This window comes from Trichomycterus rosablanca, chromosome 7 (genome assembly GCF_030014385.1).
Source record: "Trichomycterus rosablanca isolate fTriRos1 chromosome 7, fTriRos1.hap1, whole genome shotgun sequence".
Lineage (NCBI taxonomy): Eukaryota > Metazoa > Chordata > Actinopteri > Siluriformes > Trichomycteridae > Trichomycterus > Trichomycterus rosablanca.
Genome location: NC_085994.1, coordinates 617,485 through 640,524, shown reverse-complemented (window position 1 = coordinate 640,524; position 23,040 = coordinate 617,485). Strand labels below are relative to the sequence as shown.

The window sequence follows — 23,040 nt, the reverse complement described above, 5'->3', positions numbered from 1 at the left end:
TCAGGGTGTTTTATAACCATAATAATCATCAGCAACTCCGTTTTAAAACGACACTCTTGTTGCCATGTAGAGTCATGATTTTACTTTTTAAATACACCCCCCCCCCCCTCCCCCCCAAATAAACGATAAATTAGATTCCTAACCCATTGGTTCCACAATCTTTAACTCTTTTTCACCCTTTCCTGACTCATTAAGGCCTGCTGTGTCTCTGCGCTGGATGATCAGACACTGACTGCTAACATAAAAACACGACCCAAACTGTACAAACATAAAAATAAACACGCTGAACGACACTGAAGGCAGTGCGGCGGCGGCGGCAAGAAGAAGTCCAGAACTGTACAACAGAAGGTGTGAGGTGTTCACAGATCGTTTTGAGTGAACGGGTCCGTAATGAGCGCTCGTAACGTTCCAAACATCTGCAGTAGGAGGTGGATCCTCATCGTATCCTGGTGAAGAGGTTCAGGACCGATACAGACTCCTGCAACACGAGGAAGAGAGAAGTGTGATGAGCTTCAGGTCTCAGTAATAATAATAAAATCTTACAGAGTCATAAATAATATGAACAGACTTTAGTACCCAGTACTAGCTGTTTAGTATTCGATTCTAAATTGGAACCCAGTTTTATTTCCCAGGTAGAACATTCTGAGCACTGAGAGGTGAAGTGAATAACACTGATTATCTCTTCATCACGGCACCTGTTAGTGTGGGGGGGGCGGGGGGGGTGTATATCAGGCAGCAGGTGACATTTTATCCTCACAGTTGATGTTAGAAGCAGGAAAAATGGGCGAGCGTGAGGATTGTGATGGCTAGACGACTGGGTCAGAGCATCTCCAAAACTGCAGCTCTTGTGGGGTGTGTACCGGTCTGCAGTGGTCAGTATCTATCAGGAACAGTGGTAAACCGGCGACAGGGTCAGGACAGGATACACAGAGCATCACAGTCGCAGGGCTGTTTTGGCAGCAAAAGGGGGACCAACACAATATTAGGAAGGTGGTCATAATGTTGTGCCTGATCTGCATTTTTTTTCTGCATACAGGTCACACCGCCGAATCAAATTAAATGAACTTTTAAATGCATTTTTAATTGAGAAAAGTGTTCTGCACATTCATCTAACTGCAAATTTAGGATCTATAATTTAAACGTTCAAAACCCCCATTGAAGAATGGTATTAGTTCACGTCCCCACTCATGAAATATCAGAGTAAAATCTATCATTAATGCTTTTATCCTGCAGCGTTCGGTGACTCCAGATCACATCCGTGTTTTTAATCTTTATTTTCCATCAGAAATGTAGAATAATGTGGTTAAAATCCCCTCAGTCCTGTTACCCTCACATATCCATCCTCCTGAAGTCACATCATGAACAGAAATGTTCATCATCTGTATCTACTGAAGCTCACAGGAGGAGCATTAGTATGTTCTCCTTGTCCTTATTCCCCGGTATGTTTAATCATATTGTAACTTTGACATGAGAAGATTCGTCTCCACGTTCATTCCTGTTACCCACAATTATTCTACATTTTAATATATAAAGAACATTTTGTGATAAATCACTACACTGTGCTTGGTGTTCTGGTGCTTTGGCATGTTCTCCATGCTGCTACATGTCATGTATTTACTAATTCTAGGTTAAAATTAGAACTATTAGTCCTGTTACTCATCTTCCAACCTTGTAAAAATGAAACAAAAGTGCCCGAGATTCAACCAAACACATTCTGAGTAGTGAAGTGAAAGAAAAAAGAATCGAGTTTCATTTCGTCCGGTTACTGCACACTAATGGAACGACCCGCATCCTAGCCACTGTACCACGCCCCTGGAGCCGGGAGGGTTCTTGCTCAAGGGTCCAGCAGTTGCTCCACTGTGCCTGACTGAATAAAGATGAAACGTGACCTGGGATCAGCTCAGATCCACGTGTTTAGACTCACTGCATCATATAAATGGCGAAGAATCTAAGCAGCGTGACTCCTCCAACACCACCGCTGAGACCCTGCGTTCGAATCTCAGCAGGTGTGGGGCAGTGCAGGTGCCACGCCCAGGAAACATAAAGAAGGTTCCATCAGGCTTAAAAAACGGCACCAAATCAGGAATGAGGAGCAGAAAGCCGAGAGAGAGAGAGAGAGAGAGAGAGAGAGAGGGAGAGAGAGAGAGGTGGGTAATAAAAGCTCCGGTTTTGCTCGTGTGATGGATGAATTCTTCTATACAGATGTTACGTGTTAATATCACACTGACCTTCGTTGACCGAGTTTTGCTGAACACGTTCCAGAAGCGTAGCGTCTCATCACCTGCTCCTGTAACGATGGCCTCTCCATCCGGGGACATCGCCTACGACCGGCAAGAGAAGAAACGTTAGAGGTTTATTTTACCGCGTTACGCTCGTTACCAGGTTGGTTTATGGGTACGTTAAATTTAATACATCAGCGGTTAGATCAATCTCAGATCTCTTTTCCACCACAAGTTCTGGTGCTGGTTCCAGTTCCTTCAGAGCCGTGATTCTGCTGGTCCGAGAGCCCGACCGTTCCGTATGTGGAAGCCTGACTGAGGAGAACGAGACCGACACGCGTCCCCTCCGACACGTGTGCAGCACTTTTCACCTGCATGAGGCGAGTTCATATGAGGTCAGAACCACACCTACGTATCTGGACGAGAAGCTGTGATTCTGAGGTGGAAAAGCGCAGAACCGTTCCGGATTTTGGAACCAGTTCCAGTTCCAGAACCAGAACCGTGCCAGTGGAAAAGTGCTGACTATGACTGACACCTTTTAAAATCAGCACAGAGAGACAAACCCATTAAAAGAAACAGAACACACTCACCAGATAAAGCACCCTGTAGGAGTGGCCGGTCAGTTTGGCGATCTGAGTGAGAGACGGGTACTTCCACACCAGGATCTGGTTCTGAGAATAACCGTGCGTGCTCACCTGCAAATAATCACACCGTACAGGGTTAGAAACACCCATGATCACTTATCTGGAAGGTACAGACACAGGTTTATATTTACAGCCTAATTATTCATTGACCAAAGACAATCTGAAGGGTTGAGATCATAACATAAGTGGTTATGATCGTTATTTAGACTCATCTAACTGTAGTTCCTCGGGCCTGGGCAGACTGAGGTCACTGATGTGGTTCACATGATTGGATTTGGAAGGAATGAGAACGTCTGGGAGTTAGAATTAGGACCAGGATCTAAAACAGCTGCTCAGGCATCACAGGATCATCACACACTTTGGTTCCATTCATGACAGGACAGGTAGTTATACTGCGTACACACGATTCATCAGTCATGGACAGTTTCTAGTATCTCCTGTTCACCTCACTTTCACGTCTTTGGACCGTGGGAGGAAACCCACTCGGACACGGGGAGAACATGCAAACTCCACACAGAAAGGACCCGGACCGCCCCGCCTGGGGATGGAACCCAGGACCTTCTTGCTGTGAGGCGACGGTGCTACCCACCGAGCCACCGTGCCGCCTAATTTTTAATAATAATACTTCTTAATAATTTACAAGTGTGATACTTAGTAGTATAGACCGAGCAGGTAGAACATTCTGAGCACTGAGGACCAAACTGAGGACTGATTCTGACGAGGACCAAGGTGTGACGGCTAGACGATCGGGTCAGAGCGTCTCCAAAACTGCAGCTCTTGTGGGGCGTGTCCCGGTCTGCAGTGGTCAGTATCTATTAGAAACGGTGGTAAACCGGCGACAGGGTCATGGGCGGCCGAGGCTCATCGATGCCCGTGTGGTCCGATCCAACAGACAACAGACGAGCTCCTGTAGCTCAAACTGCTGAAGAAGTTCATGCTGGTTCTGATAGGAAGGTGTCAGAATACACAGAGCAGCACAGTCACAGGGCTGTTTTAGTAGCAAAAGGGGGACCAACACAGTATTAGGAAGGTGGTCATAATGTTATGCCTATTCAGTGTATATTTAGAGCATAATTGCCAGTAGTGATATTCCAATATTCTAAGAATACTGCTTCAATGGAATGTTACTGGATGTGTACATGGTGTACGTGATAAGACGTCCAAATCCCAGTTCAAGCCGATTCAGACCAGTTCCCGTTCTAACTCAGAAATCTCTGTTACTGGTGGAATCTTCCTCTGTCCTACAAGCTCAGATGGGAGTATAAAGGGTGATTCTTTTCTTTTCTTCTCTTATCATCACACTCTTCATACTCATAATCCAGTCTGAGGTGTTTCATTAGGGGTTTTTCCACCACAACAGGCCTAAAAGTTCCTCATTTCTCCACCTGAGAGTTATGCCAAGTTTACACGACTTTCCAAGTCGTCGGGTCGCTGTACAGTTCACACTACACGACTGAATCTTTTGCACTCGGGAGTCTTTAAGTCGGTGTGTATCTCACACTACACGACTGATCGGTGATCGGGGGGTTTCACACTACACCATCTATCACCAACTGGAATCACAGGCGAGCTTCTCTGGTCTCCCTTTTTAAAAAAAGAAATGATACCACGTCCAAAAATGCACGTCAACAAGTAGCGAGTGATCAAAGTTTGTGCGCTGATGTGCAGCGTAAAATCAAGGGGGGGAGGAATAAATGAAGAATCTGAGTGGATCTGGCAACACGAACAGTATGGACTGTGCAAGTTAATTAATACTTTTGCAATGCAGCGTGGGTGTTATGTTTTGTAGAGGACGATCAAATCAGAAATACTGTAAAACGTGTGTGTGTCGGTGTATTCTGATATAAACTATATTAATTAAGCCCCTGTCCCAGTGTTTACACTCCTCTCCTGCGTTTCCCCTCACGCCGTATCCTGCGTTCTCACTGGCTGTTCGACATGTCACTCATTCCCAGTCGTACATCCCGGATCAGATATCTGGCTTGCTAGAAAATTGAAACCAGTCGCCGAGTTGCTCCCGACCCGGAAAATCTAGCACCGACCAGTCGCCGAGCGAAAATCAGGGCAGAAATCGTGTAGTGTGAACCGGGCATAACCCGGTCGATCAGGGTTAGAGATGTTAAAGATGGAACTGCAGCACTAACTTGGCTTCTAACTCTGTGGGGTTTTAAAACTTTGAAGTGGCCCTTAGATTTATGAAACACTCCTAAACTGAGCTTTAGAGCTTTAACGATCGATTCCAGTGATATTTCAGGCTGAACAAGACTGTCTGGAGCCAGTTCAGCCACGAATCGGACCATTTTAACGACCCAGACATCTCTGCAGCGCGTCATGTGACACGGCCTCGGTGGGTACGTCTTACTGGGACGGCTGGTGCTCTTACCAGTTCGTTGGTGTGTTTGGACCAGGCCAGGTTGCAGACCTGCGAGCCCGTGTCGATACACTGCAGCGGCTGCGCCGTGAGCGTGTTCCAGAAGCGGATGCAGCGGTCGGCCGTGCCTCCTCCGGACGCCAGCAGGCCGTGCTGGTGAGGGGACCAGGCGATGGCCTTCACCGCTGCTAAATGCTCGGTGTACTGCTGCACCGGAGTCACGCTCGAGTGATTCCACACCAGCAACTAACAGAGAAGAAGAAAACATGAAACTGAGGATTCAACACTGAAGTGCTGGCAGACCTGCTGTACAAACGTTGAAGTCTGAGGACGCTGCCTTCATCTATTTCTCACTGTCACCTTGTTATCGTTCCCTCCCGAGGCGAGCAGTTGGTGATCCGTGCTCCACTTGAGGCCGCACACCTCCTGTCTGTGGCCCTGGAGTTTGCGCTCGGACTGCAGCGGCGGCGTCCTGATGTCCCTCTGCAGGATCATCCGGTCTCTGCTGCCGGAGGAGAGCTGATCCGCATTCCACGCCAACGCGCCTGAAAGAGCAAGTACCAGCGCGTCAGATGGGTTGTTTAACCCCCGAGGTGGTTCTGACCGAAACCTGTTGAGGTTAAAGACTGCAAGTCCAGACTGCCGTGCCAACAATGCTGCTCCTACTAGATGTGACGGAGACCTGGCGTGTTTGCACCAAAAATGTCCAGAACTTACTACGGACTTCATCACAGACTGGACTGAACAATGACGAACTCACATTAATTTTTGCTAGTTATAATTTTCAGTTCAATGTAATTTGTGTTTGTATGATTTGCTTAAATCTTATTTATTAAAGTTTCCTCCAGGCCACCTAAAGCAGGATGGAGGTCCCTGATGAGTCTGGTTCCTCTCAAGGTTCCTTCCTGTCATTTTAAGGGTTTTTTTTCCTGCCACTGTCGCCCTCGGCTTGCTCAACAGAAGGTTTTTGTATCTGTTGGTCCTGGATTCTGTAAAGTTGCTTTAAGACGACGTCTATTGTAAAAAGCGCTATGTAAATAAATCTGACTTGACTTGGTTGAAGGCTGAGGGTTCGAGCAAGCCTCAGGGCCTGTAAACCTCGATTGTAAGCTGACGTGGATTAAATGGTCTGAATGTAAACGCACGGCGGGCGCATCGTACCGACTCGGGCTGTGTGTCCTTCCAGTGAGAGCAGTTTCTTGCCGGCCGCTGCGTCCCAGATCTGTACAAATCCTTTGTGTGTCCCCACCGCCACGTGATTCCCCTGGATAGAAACAACAACATTAGACGTTTTAATCCATTTAAAACAGTAATTAAAGCATAGAAATGTAAAGATCTGGACTCTATGCACATAAAGATCATAAACGTATTGTTATTGATTGTAATAAGCATGCACATAGTGTCTCCCTGTCCACTCTGGCTGCTCCTGTATTCAGGAGTCGTTATAGTGGATCAGTCCAGTCTGCAGATCTGATCTGGCACAGCTTTTACACCACACTCCCATCCTGACACGCCCCTCCGTACCTGTACTCGGCATTGGGACAGGCATTGAGAGTGCACCGACTGAAGACTCAGACTCAGCTTTATTGTCATTCAAAACCATGTACATGATTAGAACGAAATGCAGTTACTCAGGTCTCGGTGTGTGTAAACATAATAAAATATAAATAGCAAAAAAAAAAACTATGTTAAGTAAAAATAAAACAGACTTAAAAAACTAGAAGAAATAACTAAGATAGGAATTTTAAATATTTACATATACATTCAAGTATTGCACAAGTATTATTGCACAGGAACTACAGCAGCTTTACGTGGATCTAAAGTGCACGATTCAAAGTATAGCAGCAGAAAAAGGCAGCAGGTGTTTAAGGTAACTGGTGCATAGACAGTACATGAGGCATTAAGACATAGCTAATTATGTCTGATAGATGCTCGACCGGTCCCTGGCACCAGAGTGGGTTAGGGTATCGTACCGCTGTGCCAACCGAACGCCTCCCGGTGTGTTTGTTTATTGTTCCTGGTGTCTAGTTGAGCTTTAGAAAACATGAAGCCACTATGGCACCAGATCTCTCAGGATCTTGTTGTTTTGATGTTCTATGATTTTCACTGTGGCCCAGGCAACACAAACGATGAATTAAAACAAAACACAAACAAAATACTGTAGTTTACAAGGTGTAAAATCGTGTACAGGTTCATTTCCTGCTCACGTATTTGTTCAAATTAATTTATTTCATTATTATTTTACCCATTTTTTGGCTCGCAGCCCCCACAGTTTGCAGACCCCCTGTTCTAGGGAGCCTGGTGTCATTTCGGTCATGTAGCTGTATGAAACGTCCACATGTTAACAAAATACACTAAAAGGTTCGCTCACTCTTTCTGACCAGCCGACGGACGTGACCGAATCCCCTTCCACAGACAGGTCACACAGACGCGTCACCTGCACACAAATAAACAACAACAGTATTTAACGATGCACAGATAAACATGAGCATTCACTATTAAAATCCACTGATTAGAATCTGTAACGGTTTTGGACTTTAGTTGATCAGATCAGGGGTTTTTAAACCTTTTTTTCAAGCGACAATATGTACAATCTGATCCCACTGTGGGTTACAAGATGTATCATAAAGCCTACAAGTTCATTTTGTGCTGTTAAAATTAGTTTACTTCATTATTATTATTTCTCCTGTGACCCTTTTTTGGCTTGCGGCCCTTAACCCAGGATTAAACGATGTACGATGGCAGGCACAGACTCTCTGTGTAGGAAGATCTAGAACGGGGGTGTCCACATTTTTCTGGTTGGGGGCCAAATGTAGAAAGGATAAGCAAACGCGGGGCCACAGAGAGCGTGACCGAACAAATAGAACGAACAATAAGCATACTTGATTACTAAGAAATTCACGTCCTTTTTATTTAAGTGACTAATGATCTGATTTCGGACAAATTAAACATATCCACTTCCCTCTGAAAGCAGAGAAAAATTCGCCTCCACCTCTATCCAGAAGTTCAGGAACAATAATGTACGAGAAACGTCCTGAATGTTTGGAGTTATGGGAGCTTTTACACGTGTTTATAGCGACACTCAGTGTTCACACCAGGAATTACATCCTTTAAAAACACGATTAATAGTGGGACAATTTTCATTTTAGCTCAATAACTTACAATTGAAATTTATTTTATTTATTTATTCGACTTATTTTTACACCACTTTATACACTTGATTGTGTTATATATGGCATGATCTTATGTTATGTTTAAGTCTTTTTTTTTTATTTCTATTTGTCCATTTATATTTTTATTTTTGTTTCTGCCAGGAAGTTCAGGATTGTTCTTGTGTTGTCTTGGTTGAGGGTTTCTTTAACAGTTCTAGGTAGGTGTAGTTGTACAACAACAATTGAAATAAAATGTACTCCATGCGGACACCCCTTTCTAATTTACGCTTTAATTTATATACGCTGCATAAGTACAGTAATCCCTCGCTATATCGCGCTTCGACTTTTGCGGCTTCACTCTATTGCGGATTTTATTTGCAAGCATGTCTAAATATAAACCGCGGATTTCTGCTAGTGATGGGTCGGTCGTGAACGATCCGGCTCTTTAAAGTGAACGATGGGATTCGGCTCCTGGTTGGGACCAGATTCGTGTTTTTTTTCCCTTTTTTTCTGTTAAAGCCACACGTGATTGGTCAAGTTGCGTAGTGGCGTGCACACGAACAGGAGAGAGAACTTGATAAAGTTCTGCAGACAAGGGGGGTGTGTTGGAAAAGCTAGCTCTCTCTCTACATAGACGCGTTTTACGTCATCCTGTGCGCGCTCCCGATAAGGAGGCTGTTCAAACATGGCTGACGGTGCGGACAAACGAATGGAGTTATTTTCAAACGTAAATAAAATATTACTGATTTTTAACCTGTATAAACTTGTACCGAGTGTTTTTATTTGCAAGTTCGGGCTCGTCAGGAAATGTAACCGTTATCGGTACATGAAGAGAGATGTTATATTGACATGTTAGCGTGCTGTGCTACCTCAATCCATTGGTTTTAATGACAAGATGCTAAATACTAAAGTCGATGGAATCGGGTTATAAAAATAACCATATAAACACATGGTTTTTACTTCGCGGATTTTCACCTTTCGCGGAGGGTTCTGGAACGCAACCCCCGCAATCGAGGAGGGATTACTGTATATAAAATTGAGACATGTTTAAATGATCAATAGGGCAGGTGTAGCCTAGTGGTTAAAGTACTGGACTAGTTGCCGGTTCAAGCGCCACCACTGCTGGGTTGCCACTGTTGGGCCCTTAAGCAAGGCCCTTAACTCTCAATTGCTAAGACTGTATACCGTCACACGATTGTAAGTCGCTTTGGATAAAAGTGTCCGCTAAATGCAGAAAATGTAAATGTACCTCACAGGCCATTTCAGAAAAGGTAACAGGCTGCAGTTTGGACACCCTGATTTAGGACACTAACCAGAAATAAGATTCTTGTCCCGTTTCTTTTAGAAAAAGCATTTTGTATCGTAAAGAAAACAACAGTTCCAGATCCTATATAAACACGTACCTGGCTGGTGCAGGCGCTCCAGAGGTAGACGCAGGTACCCAGTCCCACGCTGAGCACGTTCAGGGACGACCAGTCCACCAGGTTGAGGTAGAAATCGTCCTGTAGCTCGGGAGCGTCCAGAACCTTGAAGGGGATCTTGGAGATCTTGCGAGTTGGTTTCCGTGGCGAGCGAAGCAGCTTCTGACTGGAAACGGACGAACGAGACGATTAAAAGGTCTGAAGCGTGTGAGATTTCATTGCTCTGCGTTCAGGGTGGTCAGGGCTCCTGGGCTTTCACGGAACTCCAGCCTACACTTGGTTTATAGTTGTGAACGTTAGCGTGCCTGACCTGTGGGAACGTCTGCTGAGGAGCAGGAAGTTTAGTGGTTATTTACCTTTTGCTGCTGACGGGGGACAGAGAGTAGGGCGAGACGTTGTTCCCATCGTCGGGCGTGGCTCTCTTGGTGCTGAGGGAATACTAAAACAAACAAATATAAGGAAACACCATTAATGCTTTAAATACATGATACAGAGGTCGTCAGAAGCTTTGGGCTTTCAATTGAAAGGTTGAGAGTTCGAATCCCAGCTCTACCATGCAGCCACTGCTGGGCCCTTGAGCAAGGCCCTTAACCCTGTCTGCTCCAGGGACACAGTACAATGGCTGACCCTGCGCTCTGACCCCAGCTTCCAAACAAGCTGAGATACACGAAGAAAGAATGTCATTGTACTGTACACACGTATGTGTATATTTAACATATAAAAGCGTCCTATTCTATTGCATTAAATCAATAAACACAAACCTTAAAGCTTGAATTCTACAGCACATTGCATATTACATAGGAAACTGCTCATTTCATGGCCGTGCATTAGTTAGGGCCTCAATTATAGTCTCTGGTGGGGCTGCGACTATCGATTCATTTTGTAATCGAGTATTCTATCGATTATTCCAGCGATTAATCGAGTAATCGGGTAAGAAATACTTCTGCTTTAATAAATAGCAAAAATAAATACATATAAGATCAAATAAGACACGTCTCTTAATACAAACTATATTTTTTATTCCTGCATACAGGACAGTTTAAAGAGAACATTACTGAAATGCAAAAACAAATACATCAAAAATAAATCTAATTATTTTAAAATGTCAACAGGCACCTAAAACAAAAGCATAAATAATAATAAACAATAATACATAAACATGAGCCTCTAATTGTGCAACTTTCAGAACTAAAGGTTTCAGCTCCAGCTCACGCAGAACATAAAGCTTTAATATTTAGTCATTAATTTTTTCCAGCTTAAAATGATGTCAAACTTTCTGTGGTTCTCTCTCTCTCCACGCGATCAAATCTCGGCTGCGTCCTAAATCACACTTCTATACTGAACAGTAGTACGCAGGCGCGGCCAAAGAAACCCTGGTTCTAGAACCGGTTCTGTTCAGGTTTCTCTGAACCTTGGTGTTCTGTAGAGAACCGACGCGCGTTTCCACCAGTTTTTGAGAACCAAGCAGCATCATCAGCGGTGGGCGTTACATACTAAAAGTTAAGAGCAGTAATATCATGGTGGAGTGTGTGGATTATGTGCGAGCGTTTGTGCTGCTGTTACAGATGTTTGCTTTTATGTAAAAAGCATCGATCTAACTATCGGTGATAAGAAGACGTGACGTGTTTGTCTCAGTTGTTGTTTTATTTAGTTCATTAACGTGAGAGGAGTTTTGCGCTTCGGTTTCACCGCGACTCTCGGCACAGATAACCGATTTGCTCAGCGCTCGACTCGAGAGATAAAACATCATTAAAGTTCCACAACACGAACAAACATCTGTGTGAAATAAACATCAGATCCAGTCTAAAATACCACGTGTATCTGTGTGTAACTGGATTTACTTCACGTGTGTTTATGCAGCTCGGGGAGATGAAAAAGCTTCACGCTTTATTTATCCCGTTAAGCGAGTTCCGTTCTGTCCGGGTCACTTTCATCTCGTCACATCACACAGTTCATCTTTTTAAAGGCGCTTTGAAAATATCAGCGGCAAACTGGAGCAAAATGTGATCAGGTGAAGATTAAAAGATAAAAATGCAGCATTAAGCTCCATACGAGACCCCAGCGGACGCCGTTGTTGCTAACGCGCTATGCTGTACGACATGACACGCCCACAGGTGACGTCACGGTTCGGCCTGAATAACCCAGTATCCTGTGGTGCCAGATCGGCCCGCTGGTTCTCTGTCTGGAACCTCTTTTTTCCGGTGGAAACACGCGGAACCGGTTCAAAGTCAAGTTCGGGAACCGGAACGGGCTCCGTAGCGCGTCGGTGGAAAAGGGGTATGATTAAGTCCTGTTAAGTTCTGTTTAAGGATGAGATTTGGGACGCAGCCCTCGGCTTCTTCACGTCACCTGCCCACAGCGTGAACTCGTGCTAAAGTGTGAAACACCGTGAGCTGTATATGGCTGTGTGGATTGAACGACGCCTCGATGATTTTTAGTAATCGAATGACTCGAGTTTCTGGTCTCTGGTATTGCAATAGATTATCGTTGCTGTGAGTATTTAGGACATTCAGCTATATGTATACGTTAATAGAAACAGGTATATATCCGAGTGGAGGAGCTCGACATGAAGAAGCCCTGACCTGGAACGGATGAGCATTGCTATGTGCATTTTGGAAGGTTGATCCTGATGTTTTGGTTTACCCTCGCATGATATTTTGAGCAGACTTACGTTAAACAGACTTCGTTTCTCTGGAGTTGAGGGTTGGAGCCTCCTGTCTTCAGTCTGTGGGTCCTGCACCTTTTCGATTCCAGCTCCGAGAAGCTCGTTCTTCAGCAGCGCCGAGTACGCCAAACCATCAGCTGCACAAACACACACTCTCAATGTGAGTTCAGCTCAGAGCTCCATGTCTAAATAATCTGATTATGAGCTCCAAGTCTGATTAGAATCCTCTCTACTGAGGAGCTGATCAGGTGGGTAGTGGGGAGCAGGGCGGGGCACCAGGACCTCACCTTTGCCTGTATCTGAGGTAGCATCCTTGGTCTTCTTATTCTGGCTTGGTAACTTCTCGTTTTCCTACGGAGAGCAAAGTACAAACCAGTTAAACCAGTAAGAGAGGCGCCTCCCGTCCACATGGAGCTGGAGACCGCTGTATTAACACTGGGGATGTAACGATGCACCACAAGACAGTTAAAAATCGGTGCACATGTGCCACGATTCGAATCGGTTATTCAATGAAGATGAATCGATATTCACTGTAAACAGCAGAGGGCGCTGGCGCTATTCACCTCGCCTTGTTGACGGCTTCACAAAGTTGCCAGGTTTGGGATTTTCCATTCAAATGTATTTATGTGAGGATACTTTCTTTATTTTTATTATTTGGCATAGTTTGTATCGACCTCAGATATTTTTTAAAGACAAATAATAAAAAGAAACTTTGTCATAATTTGTCTTCAATTTTATTGAAAACTAAAAATCGGGGGGAAATCGTATGGTGAACCCAGTATCGTGAATCGTATGGCACCGTGGGTAGAGTGTATCGTTACATCCCTACTTAACACAGACAGGTTAGTGCGTGAGGTGTAAAGGTAAAGACGTTTACGTTGATCCTGTGGAAGTTGATGCTCCAGTTGGCTCCTGCTCGTGATGGTATGAAGCGGTCGCCGTGTTTGCTGGGTGAGGACATGGGCGACTTGGTGGGGGTCAGGTGGCGGATCACGTCTGTGACTTTCTGTGTACGGGGGAGACACAGACAAGTTCTGAATGTAAGTCCGTGTGCATGATGTTCATCTTTTACATGTTTTTAAATCATCTACATTCCTTTATAATGCAGATGCTGAGGACATGAGGGAGAAAAGTGAATCCATTTATCTAAAAACACTATTTCTTTCCCCTTTACATCACTGAAATTATTATCCAAGCTTTCACATTACAATAAAACCACCTGAACCACCAACAGCCAATAAAAACATGTAGCGCGGCGTTTCTCTCAGGAAATCTGCTCATGAGTTACAGCAGTTATAGATAACAGAAGCATTTATTAAACTCTGTTAGAAACTGAATCCTACAGTTTTCCACAGTTAATAACATGCATTAATGATCTGGAACACTCCTCACAGCTCAACACTCGGAGCTCTTTATGGAAACTGAACGTTTCTGTGTGTATTTGCATGTTTTTTAAATGTTTTACACCGTCAGCACGTTTCTTACATACGCTCCTCCACCTGCATAGCTTTTAATTTAACAATTAATCTACAGCATCCTGACTGTCCAGAAAATAACAACAAACACACTTCACTTATATTATTAACATCATCATTTCATTAATAATAAAAAAAAACATATTATATATTTTTAAGTTCATTTTTATAAACAGTGCGTCTACTACAGCACGGCCGATCAATGTTAAACACTGTGTTACTGACTTTCTAAGATAGACAGACAGACAATTAAACAGACATATATATATATATATACAGTGTATCACAAAAGTAAGTACACCCCTCACATTTCTGCAAATATTTTATTATATCTTTTCATGGGACAACACTATAGACATGAAACTTGGATATAACTTAGAGTAGTCAGTATACAACTTGTATAGCAGTGTAGATTTACTGTCTTCTGAAAATAACTCAACACACAGCCATTAATGTCTAAATAGCTGCAACATAAGTGAGTACACCCCACAGTGAACATGTCCAAATTGTGCCCAAAGTGTCAATATTTTGTGTGACCACCATTATTATCCAGCACTGCCTTAACCCTCCTGGGCATGGAATTCACCAGAGCTGCACAGGTTGCTACTGGAATCCTCTTCCACTCCTCCATGATGACATCACGGAGCTGGTGGATGTTAGACACCTTGAACTCCTCCACCTTCCACTCGAGGATGCGCCACAGGTGCTCAATTGGGTTTAGTCCATCACCTTTACCTTCAGCTTCCTCAGCAAGGCAGTTGTCATCTTGGAGGTTGTGTTTGAGGTCGTTATCCTGTTGGAAAACTGCCATGAGGCCCAGTTTTCGAAGGGAGGGGATCATGCTCTGTTTCAGAATGTCACAGTACATGTTGGAATTCATGTTTCCCTCAATGAACCGCAGCTCCCCAGTGCCAGCAACACTCATGCAGCCCAAGACCATGATGCTACCACCACCATGCTTGACTGTAGGCAAGATACAGTTGTCTTGGTACTTCTCACCAGGGCGCCGCCACACATGCTGGACACCATCTGAGCCAAACAAGTTTATCTTGGTCTCGTCAGACCACAGGGCATTCCAGTAATCCATGTTCTTGGACTGCTTGTCTTCAGCAAACTGTTTGCGGGCTTTCTTGTGCGTCAGCTTCCTTCTGGGATGACGACCATGCAGACCGAGTCGATGCAGTGTGCGGCGTATGGTCTGAGCACTGACAGGCTGACCTCCCACGTCTTCAACCTCTGCAGCAATGCTGGCAGCACTCATGTGTCTATTTTTTAAAGCCAACCTCTGGATATGACGCCGAACACGTGGACTCGACTTCTTTGGTCGACCCTGGCGAAGCCTGTTCCGAGTGGAACCTGTCCTGGAAAACCGCTGTATGACCTTGGCCACCATGCTGTAGCTCAGTTTCAGGGTGTTAGCAATCTTCTTATAGCCCAGGCCATCTTTGTGGAGAGCAACAATTCTATTTCTCACATCCTCAGAGAGTTCTTTGCCATGAGGTGCCATGTTGAATATCCAGTGGCCAGTATGAGAGAATTGTACCCAAAACACCAAATTTAACAGCCCTGCTCCCCATTTACACCTGGGACCTTGACACATGACACCAGGGAGGGACAACGACACATTTGGGCACAATTTGGACATGTTCACTGTGGGGTGTACTCACTTATGTTGCAGCTATTTAGACATTAATGGCTGTGTGTTGAGTTATTTTCAGAAGACAGTAAATCTACACTGCTATACAAGCTGTACACTGACTACTCTAAGTTATATCCAAGTTTCATGTCTATAGTGTTGTCCCATGAAAAGATATAATGAAATATCTGCAGAAATGTGAGGGGTGTACTCACTTTTGTGATACACTGTATATATATATATAGATATAAATAGATGGATAGACAGACACAAAGCCAGATAGAGATAGAGCAAAGACAGATAGATAGTATTATAGACAGACAAATAGACAGATATACAGATATACAGATGTATAGACAGACAGATAGATATAGTTAGATAGATACATAGACAGACAAATAACTATGTAGATAGACAGACAGTTAGACAGACATATATATAGACAGACAGATACATACAGATAGATAGATAGATAGATAGATAGATTATTTATAGACAGATATACTGTACATACAGGCAGATAGATAGACAGATAGAAAGACAGACATATAAACAGACAGACAGATAGAAAGACAGACAGAAAGATTATAGACAGACTATATCTATTCACACTATAGTAAAACACATCAGCTAACACATTTATTTAAACCTGCACTCCACTCGGCTCTAAAGTTCCTTTATGCACCTAACAGTAGGCAGGATCACAAACATTTAAATATGACGTGTAAAAATGAAAATAAGAGGAGTCAGAAACGGGTTTAGACACACACACACACACACACACACACACACACACACACACACACACACACACACACACACACACACACACACACACACACACACACACACACACACACACACACACACACACACACACACACACACACACACACAACATTCAAATATAAGATGAATAACCAAACTAAAGCAGAAGCTCAGGTCTGATCAGAGGGGCAGAGCCGAGTATAAACCTGTAGATGTGTGTGAGATGAGACACTCACCACGGGACTGGCGTTGTCATTCTGGACGTTGATCTGCCGCAGTAGTCGGCGCTCATAGTCCTGGTCCATGAAGAAGGTGGGTAAGGAAACAGAAGGTCCCCAACAACGTGGTACCAAACTGCACACACACAGAGAAGAGAAACTTTAAAGCTGGGTCAGTGTTATTAAAGATAATGATAAAACGACTTTATATAACATTTACAGGAAAATGTGTTTAATTTTACAGGCCTCACAGATTTCTAAAGAAAAGAGCCACATCTCACACCAGTCATTAAATTACACTCATAAATAGAATGATATATATCTATACATATACATAGTTGAATGTAAAGGCTACATCTAAAATATTAAAATTCTCCTCCGTGTTTTGACCCACAGAATTGGTCGTTAGTTTCCAAACTCAGTTACCCGAGTCGTGTTTTTAGCTGCTTTATGCTTCCACATTTTGGACGTTTTGACTAAGTGATTGCTAACTGAATTGCTGTAGGATTGCTAGGACATCTCATAGTAAAGATTAACCACTGTCAGCTAAAAATACATCATTCTGACCGGTCTGGTTCTAATCTGGTTCTCTCTCTTCGTTATTCCATCATGTCGTGACCAAGAGGTGATCAGATCCAGCCTGAATAGTTGTGTGTGGTATAACCAGTGACACCAGTGCAGGACAGTTTAAAACAACTGGCTGAGTTTTTCTCTCTCTAATGGGGCTTCAGGTTTATGAGCTGCGCTTAAACACGGGGACAAAGCGAAAGGTCATAACCTCATAACCTCCTAAACAAAAGGCTGTTCACTCACACACTCACACACACGCACACACACACACTCACACACCACCTGCCCTGTCAGGATACAGACGGGTGCTAGACGCCTGTTCATACATGCTGATTCAAATCAAACAGGAAATGCACTGAGGAAAAGCATTTCCTATATTTATATAGTAATAATTAATCTAATACATGATGTTTTTTAAGACAAGGAGAAGAGTCGGTCACATAAACAGGCCTTAACATCATGGCTGAACTTAATATATTAGCTAGTATTGGATTAGGAGCTGGTGTTAAGAGCTATTCAGTGTGCAGGAAATGGTGTGTAAGTGTGAGTCAAGATCAATTCTCACATCCTACTGTAGAACTTACAGGGTCAAGTTTACAGACCAAGATTAGTCCAGAACTAAAACACAACACCACACAATGAGCAAACATTCTCATCAGGGTTTATATCAGTAAAGAATAGTTTCTCTTGTATTGGGGGTAAAAAGGTGGAGGAGACACTCCAGGAGTACATCTGTGATCTGTATTACTAACGACAAACAAACTGTTTGGCTGTTTTGTTTGTTTGTTTGTTTGAGTTTAACGCCATATCAGCACGTCGAAGCTATTTATACGGCTGTACATAGGTTGCATCCCCAGTCTATGTCATTTTAAAACAAATAATAACAGATGGTTTAGATTTAACGGTGTTAAAAGTTCAGTATTTTCCCTGGTGATGTAGTCCTAAGCAGGTTTTGTATATTGTTTTGGGTGAAGAATTTCAGACGGTTTGGCTGTTTATCCAATATCAGACAATTAATGTGCTTTTTAAATAATCTGCTTTTATTAAAAATGAGTAACGAATGAAATAAAAACAGCCAGAGAAAACTGGTGCAAGTGACACGACTATGACTAAATCAAACAAACAAGAACCTATAATTAGTCCACCACATTTACCAGATTTACTTTGTACTGATAAACCATAAACCTCTGGGTACAACGAATTTGTAAGTGATCCAGGAATAGATTTGAGGAAACTTGGTTCTCCTCCAGTATGATAAAGGTTTACTGAACAAAGGGGGGAAAATTTATGTTTAAAAATGCATTTGAATATATTTCGAGAAGAACACAGAAACAATGATTGATTAATAGATAGACAGATAAGTATTATAGATAGATACATAGACAGACAGATAGACATACGTGTAATAAACAGATAGACAGACAGATGGACAACATATAGATAGATAGGCAGACAGATAGCTAAGTATTATAGACAGATAGACAATCATAGACAGATTGATTGATAGATAGACAGATTAGTATTATATATATATATATATATATACAGTGTATCACAAAAGTGAGTACACCCCTCACATTTCTGCAAATATTTCATTATATCTTTTCATGGGACAACACTATAGACATGAAACTTGGATATAACTTAGAGTAGTCAGTGTACAGCTTGTATAGCAGTGTAGATTTACTGTCTTCTGAAAATAACTCAACACACAGCCATTAATGTCTAAATAGCTGCAACATAAGTGAGTACACCCCACAGTGAACATGTCCAAATTGTGCCCAAATGTGTCGTTGTCCCTCCCTGGTGTCATGTGTCAAGGTCCCAGGTGTAAATGGGGAGCAGGGCTGTTAAATTTGGTGTTTTGGGTACAATTCTCTCATACTGGCCACTGGATATTCAACATGGCACCTCATGGCAAAGAACTCTCTGAGGATGTGAGAAATAGAATTGTTGCTCTCCACAAAGATGGCCTGGGCTATAAGAAGATTGCTAACACCCTGAAACTGAGCTACAGCATGGTGGCCAAGGTCATACAGCGGTTTTCCAGGACAGGTTCCACTCGGAACAGGCTTCGCCAGGGTCGACCGAAGAAGTCGAGTCCACGTGTTCGGCGTCATATCCAGAGGTTGGCTTTAAAAAATAGACACATGAGTGCTGCCAGCATTGCTGCAGAGGTTGAAGACGTGGGAGGTCAGCCTGTCAGTGCTCAGACCATACGCCGCACACTGCATCGACTCGGTCTGCATGGCCGTCATCCCAGAAGGAAGCTGACGCACAAGAAAGCCCGCAAACAGTTTGCTGAAGACAAGCAGTCCAAGAACATGGATTACTGGAATGCCCTGTGGTCTGACGAGACCAAGATAAACTCGTTTGGCTCAGATGGTGTCCAGCATGTGTGGCGGCGCCCTGGTGAGAAGTACCAAGACAACTGTATCTTGCCTACAGTCAAGCATGGTGGTGGTAGCATCATGGTCTTGGGCTGCATGAGTGTTGCTGGCACTGGGGAGCTGCGGTTCATTGAGGGAAACATGAATTCCAACATGTACTGTGACATTCTGAAACAGAGCATGATCCCCTCCCTTCGAAAACTGGGCCTCATGGCAGTTTTCCAACAGGATAACGACCCCAAACACAACCTCCAAGATGACAACTGCCTTGCTGAGGAAGCTGAAGGTAAAGGTGATGGACTAAACCCAATTGATCACCTGTGGCGCATCCTCAAGTGGAAGGTGGAGGAGTTCAAGGTGTCTAACATCCACCAGCTCCGTGATGTCATCATGGAGGAGTGGAAGAGGATTCCAGTAGCAACCTGTGCAGCTCTGGTGAATTCCATGCCCAGGAGGGTTAAGGCAGTGCTGGATAATAATGGTGGTCACACAAAATATTGACACTTTGGGCACAATTTGGACATGTTCACTGTGGGGTGTACTCACTTATGTTGCAGCTATTTAGACATTAATGGCTGTGTGTTGAGTTATTTTCAGAAGACAGTAAATCTACACTGCTATACAAGCTGTACACTGACTACTCTAAGTTATATCCAAGTTTCATGTCTATAGTGTTGTCCCATGAAAAGATATAATGAAATATTTGCAGAAATGTGAGGGGTGTACTTACTTTTGTGATACACTGTATATAAGTATTATAGATAAATAAGTATTAAAGATAAATAGTTTGATGTCAACTGTCCAGGTTCTTGTTGATGATTTAGGAAGAAAGCAGGAATGTTAATGTGATAATATGAACCTGGGTCAGTATTAGAGATGTTAATGATATTAAAGGTTCGTATCAGAGCTCACTGTGTCTTAGTGGGAGGTCTAACAAGATCAAGCTCAAGTCTAGGCGTCACCATACTCTTGTCCTAGATGTATTTTGTATTATAACAGTAAAAATGTATTATAAAACATTATAAAATTCCTGACCCCAGTATTAGAGCTCTGTGTTTGATCCTAATATTACTCATTTAATACCAGCATTCTCATGTAATGAAACTAACTCTACAGAACCACATCATGTAACGTGGACACTTTTACACCTTTAATAGTTTGTGTTTATCTAAAATAAACAGCACGGTTTCAAAATGGAATAAAATCTGATCTGATGTGAGAGGAGAACCAGCACGATGATAACAAAGGTCCGGGTTTATTTATCAGCCTATTTGTCAAAATCACCCAATAACAGCGTAAATATATCAGAGATCTAACAGTTAATAATAGTTTAAGATTCCTGAGCACGATTCCTCTGTTTTTATATGAATCTGATGATAAACGACAGCTGTGCGGAACACTGTTAGCTAATCAGTCAGCGACTGGATCTTTGTGTGCAGCTGCTTCCGGTCAAAAATATCAAATTATACCAACAAAGACCAAATAAAAGTTATTAAATAACACACCACTGTTTGGTTGTGTTGTTTGCTTAATATTTAAGTTAAGTTCATGATGTGCATGAGATTATTATTCTTTTAAAATGATCGATCGGTATAATCAGCTGAGTTAGCACTGTTAGCTCGGTGCTATTAATGACCGGACATCAACAACACTGCATATGAGCCGCTAATACGAACCGAACACCTCACTTTATTATTATTAAAATAAATATTATACTTCAATAGAATCTATAAATAATAAACAAATCAGATTGTTTGGTTATGTTGAACAATCGACCGTTTTTATGCTAATGCTAACGCTAGCTGGTTGTGCTAGCGCTCGCTTATTTTGCACAAATCATTAAAATCACTCACCTTCCGCTCTCAAATCGCTCAGAACCCGCTGAAACGATCGAATCCCAGACGGAATCAGAACAGATCCAGAATTATAAAGTAAATCTGAAGCTTATTTTGATTACAGCTCTGTTTCTTCTGCGGCTAAAGCTGCTTCTGTGTGTTTTCTATTGACTCCGCCGCGGAGGATTGTGGGTAGGCAGGTTTTGAATCGTGACGTCACAACTTTTGAACCAAAACAACTGGTCGCGTTGGCAACGATGCCATGCAGAACTGTTTAATACTTACAGTAAACCTGTTTCATTCTGTTTCATTCTACGTTTTAAATGAAGAACATTGCATTAAAATACGCTGCATTATTTCTCCTTAAAACCTTTAAAGAGAGAAAGGCCAAAGACAGGGAAGATTACGGCTGACCCCTCACACCCTGGTCACACCCTGGTCAGAGTCAGTCAGAGAGTCAGAGAGGTTTTATTGTCATTTCAGCTACATACATGTACATATTGAAACGAAACAGCGTTCCTCTAGGATCACGGTGTAACACGGTACAAAAAGTGCAAGACAAAACAGTGCAAATACAACAATAAATACAAAAAATCCTATAATAAATAACTACAAAAGATATTCCTAATTATCCCTAATCTAAACAAGTACTTAGAAGACAGGACTAAAGACAAGTGTTAGTACATGATGGTGAATAGATGGTACAATGGTTCATGAGGTACCATTTTCCCTCCCTCTTCCAGCGGATTCCATCTCAGAGCATCTCAGACCAGCCGCCACCTCCACAGCTTCTTTCCCCCAGCCATCACCCTCCTAAACAGGGAGCATTTCTACAACCCCAAATCAGAAAAAGTTGGGACAGTATGGAAAATGTGAATAACAATAAGAACACAGAGTTTCTAACAACACATTCCAAAAAAAGTTGGGACAGTAAAGCATTTACCACTTTGTAATGTTGCCGTTCCTTTTCAACTCAAATCAAAGCACCACACGTTTCCACTGTGTGAAGGGCCATCCTAGATGCCTCCGAGCCCAGAGAAGTGGACGCCGCTTCTGGACATGGTTTACATGAGGCTTCTTGTTTGCACAGTAAAGTGTTAAGTATGATTAGTGCAGTAACTCTGTATTGTAGAGCTGATAAAGGTTTGATAAACTAATCCCTCACCCATGTGGTTATATCAGCTAGTGTTGAGTGGAGGTTCTTGATGCGTCTGAGGGATGGAAGATCACGAGCGTTCAGATTAAGCTGCACCCTCCACCTTTACACACTCAAATTCCTCCTGATTCCTTGAATGGTTTAATGATATTCTGCACTGTAGAGGGAGAACATGCAAATCCCTTCCCATCTTTCTTTGAGGTTCATTGTTTTTAAACATTTCAATCATTTTCTCACACATTTGTGGACAAACTGGATCCTCTGATCATCTTTACTCATCAGAGACTCTCAGCCTTTCCTGGATGCTGCTTTTGTACTGAACCATGATTACAATCACCTGTTCACATCACATCATTATTTAGATTTTTCACCTCATTACTAGCACTAAATTGTCCTGGTCCCAACTTTTTTTGGAATGTGTTGCAGACAGTTCTCCTGCACACATTTGCACCTCACCCAACTACTGAGAATAATAATCACTTCAGTTTCTCCAATGCACGATTTTCTACTTGAAGTTTTG

At 42.9% G+C, this 23,040-nt stretch overlaps 1 protein-coding gene across 1 annotated transcript; it reads right to left on the bottom strand.

The window, feature by feature from the left end:
* Window positions 1-3: 3 nt before the first annotated feature.
* fzr1a (fizzy/cell division cycle 20 related 1a) lies at window positions 4-21,531 on the bottom strand. The gene is made up of 14 exons (XM_062998791.1): window positions 21,383-21,531; window positions 16,588-16,705; window positions 13,350-13,478; window positions 12,760-12,823; window positions 12,479-12,609; window positions 10,164-10,246; window positions 9,790-9,973; window positions 7,606-7,671; window positions 6,396-6,498; window positions 5,595-5,779; window positions 5,247-5,480; window positions 2,810-2,914; window positions 2,229-2,321; window positions 4-478 (listed from the first exon to the last, which is right to left on the bottom strand). Exons 2-14 carry the CDS (start codon window positions 16,654-16,656, stop codon window positions 437-439), a joined length of 1,488 nt encoding a protein of 495 aa, XP_062854861.1. The 5' UTR covers window positions 16,657-16,705; window positions 21,383-21,531; the 3' UTR covers window positions 4-436.
* Between the last annotated feature and the right edge of the window lie 1,509 nt (window positions 21,532-23,040).

What these genes read in the sequence shown, in the direction of transcription:
- fzr1a (XM_062998791.1), bottom strand. Translation starts at nt 16,656, where the DNA reads ATGGACCAGGACTATGAGCGCCGACTACTGCGGCAGATCAACGTCCAG. An exon ending in TCAACTTCCACAGGATCAAC is followed by an intron (nt 12,824 to 13,349) that starts GTAAACGTCTTT and finishes TGCTCTCCGTAG; the next exon opens with GAAAACGAGAAGTTACCAAG. An exon ending in CCGTCGGCTGGTCAGAAAGA is followed by an intron (nt 6,499 to 7,605) that starts GTGAGCGAACCT and finishes GTTTCTATCCAG; the next exon opens with GGGAATCACGTGGCGGTGGG.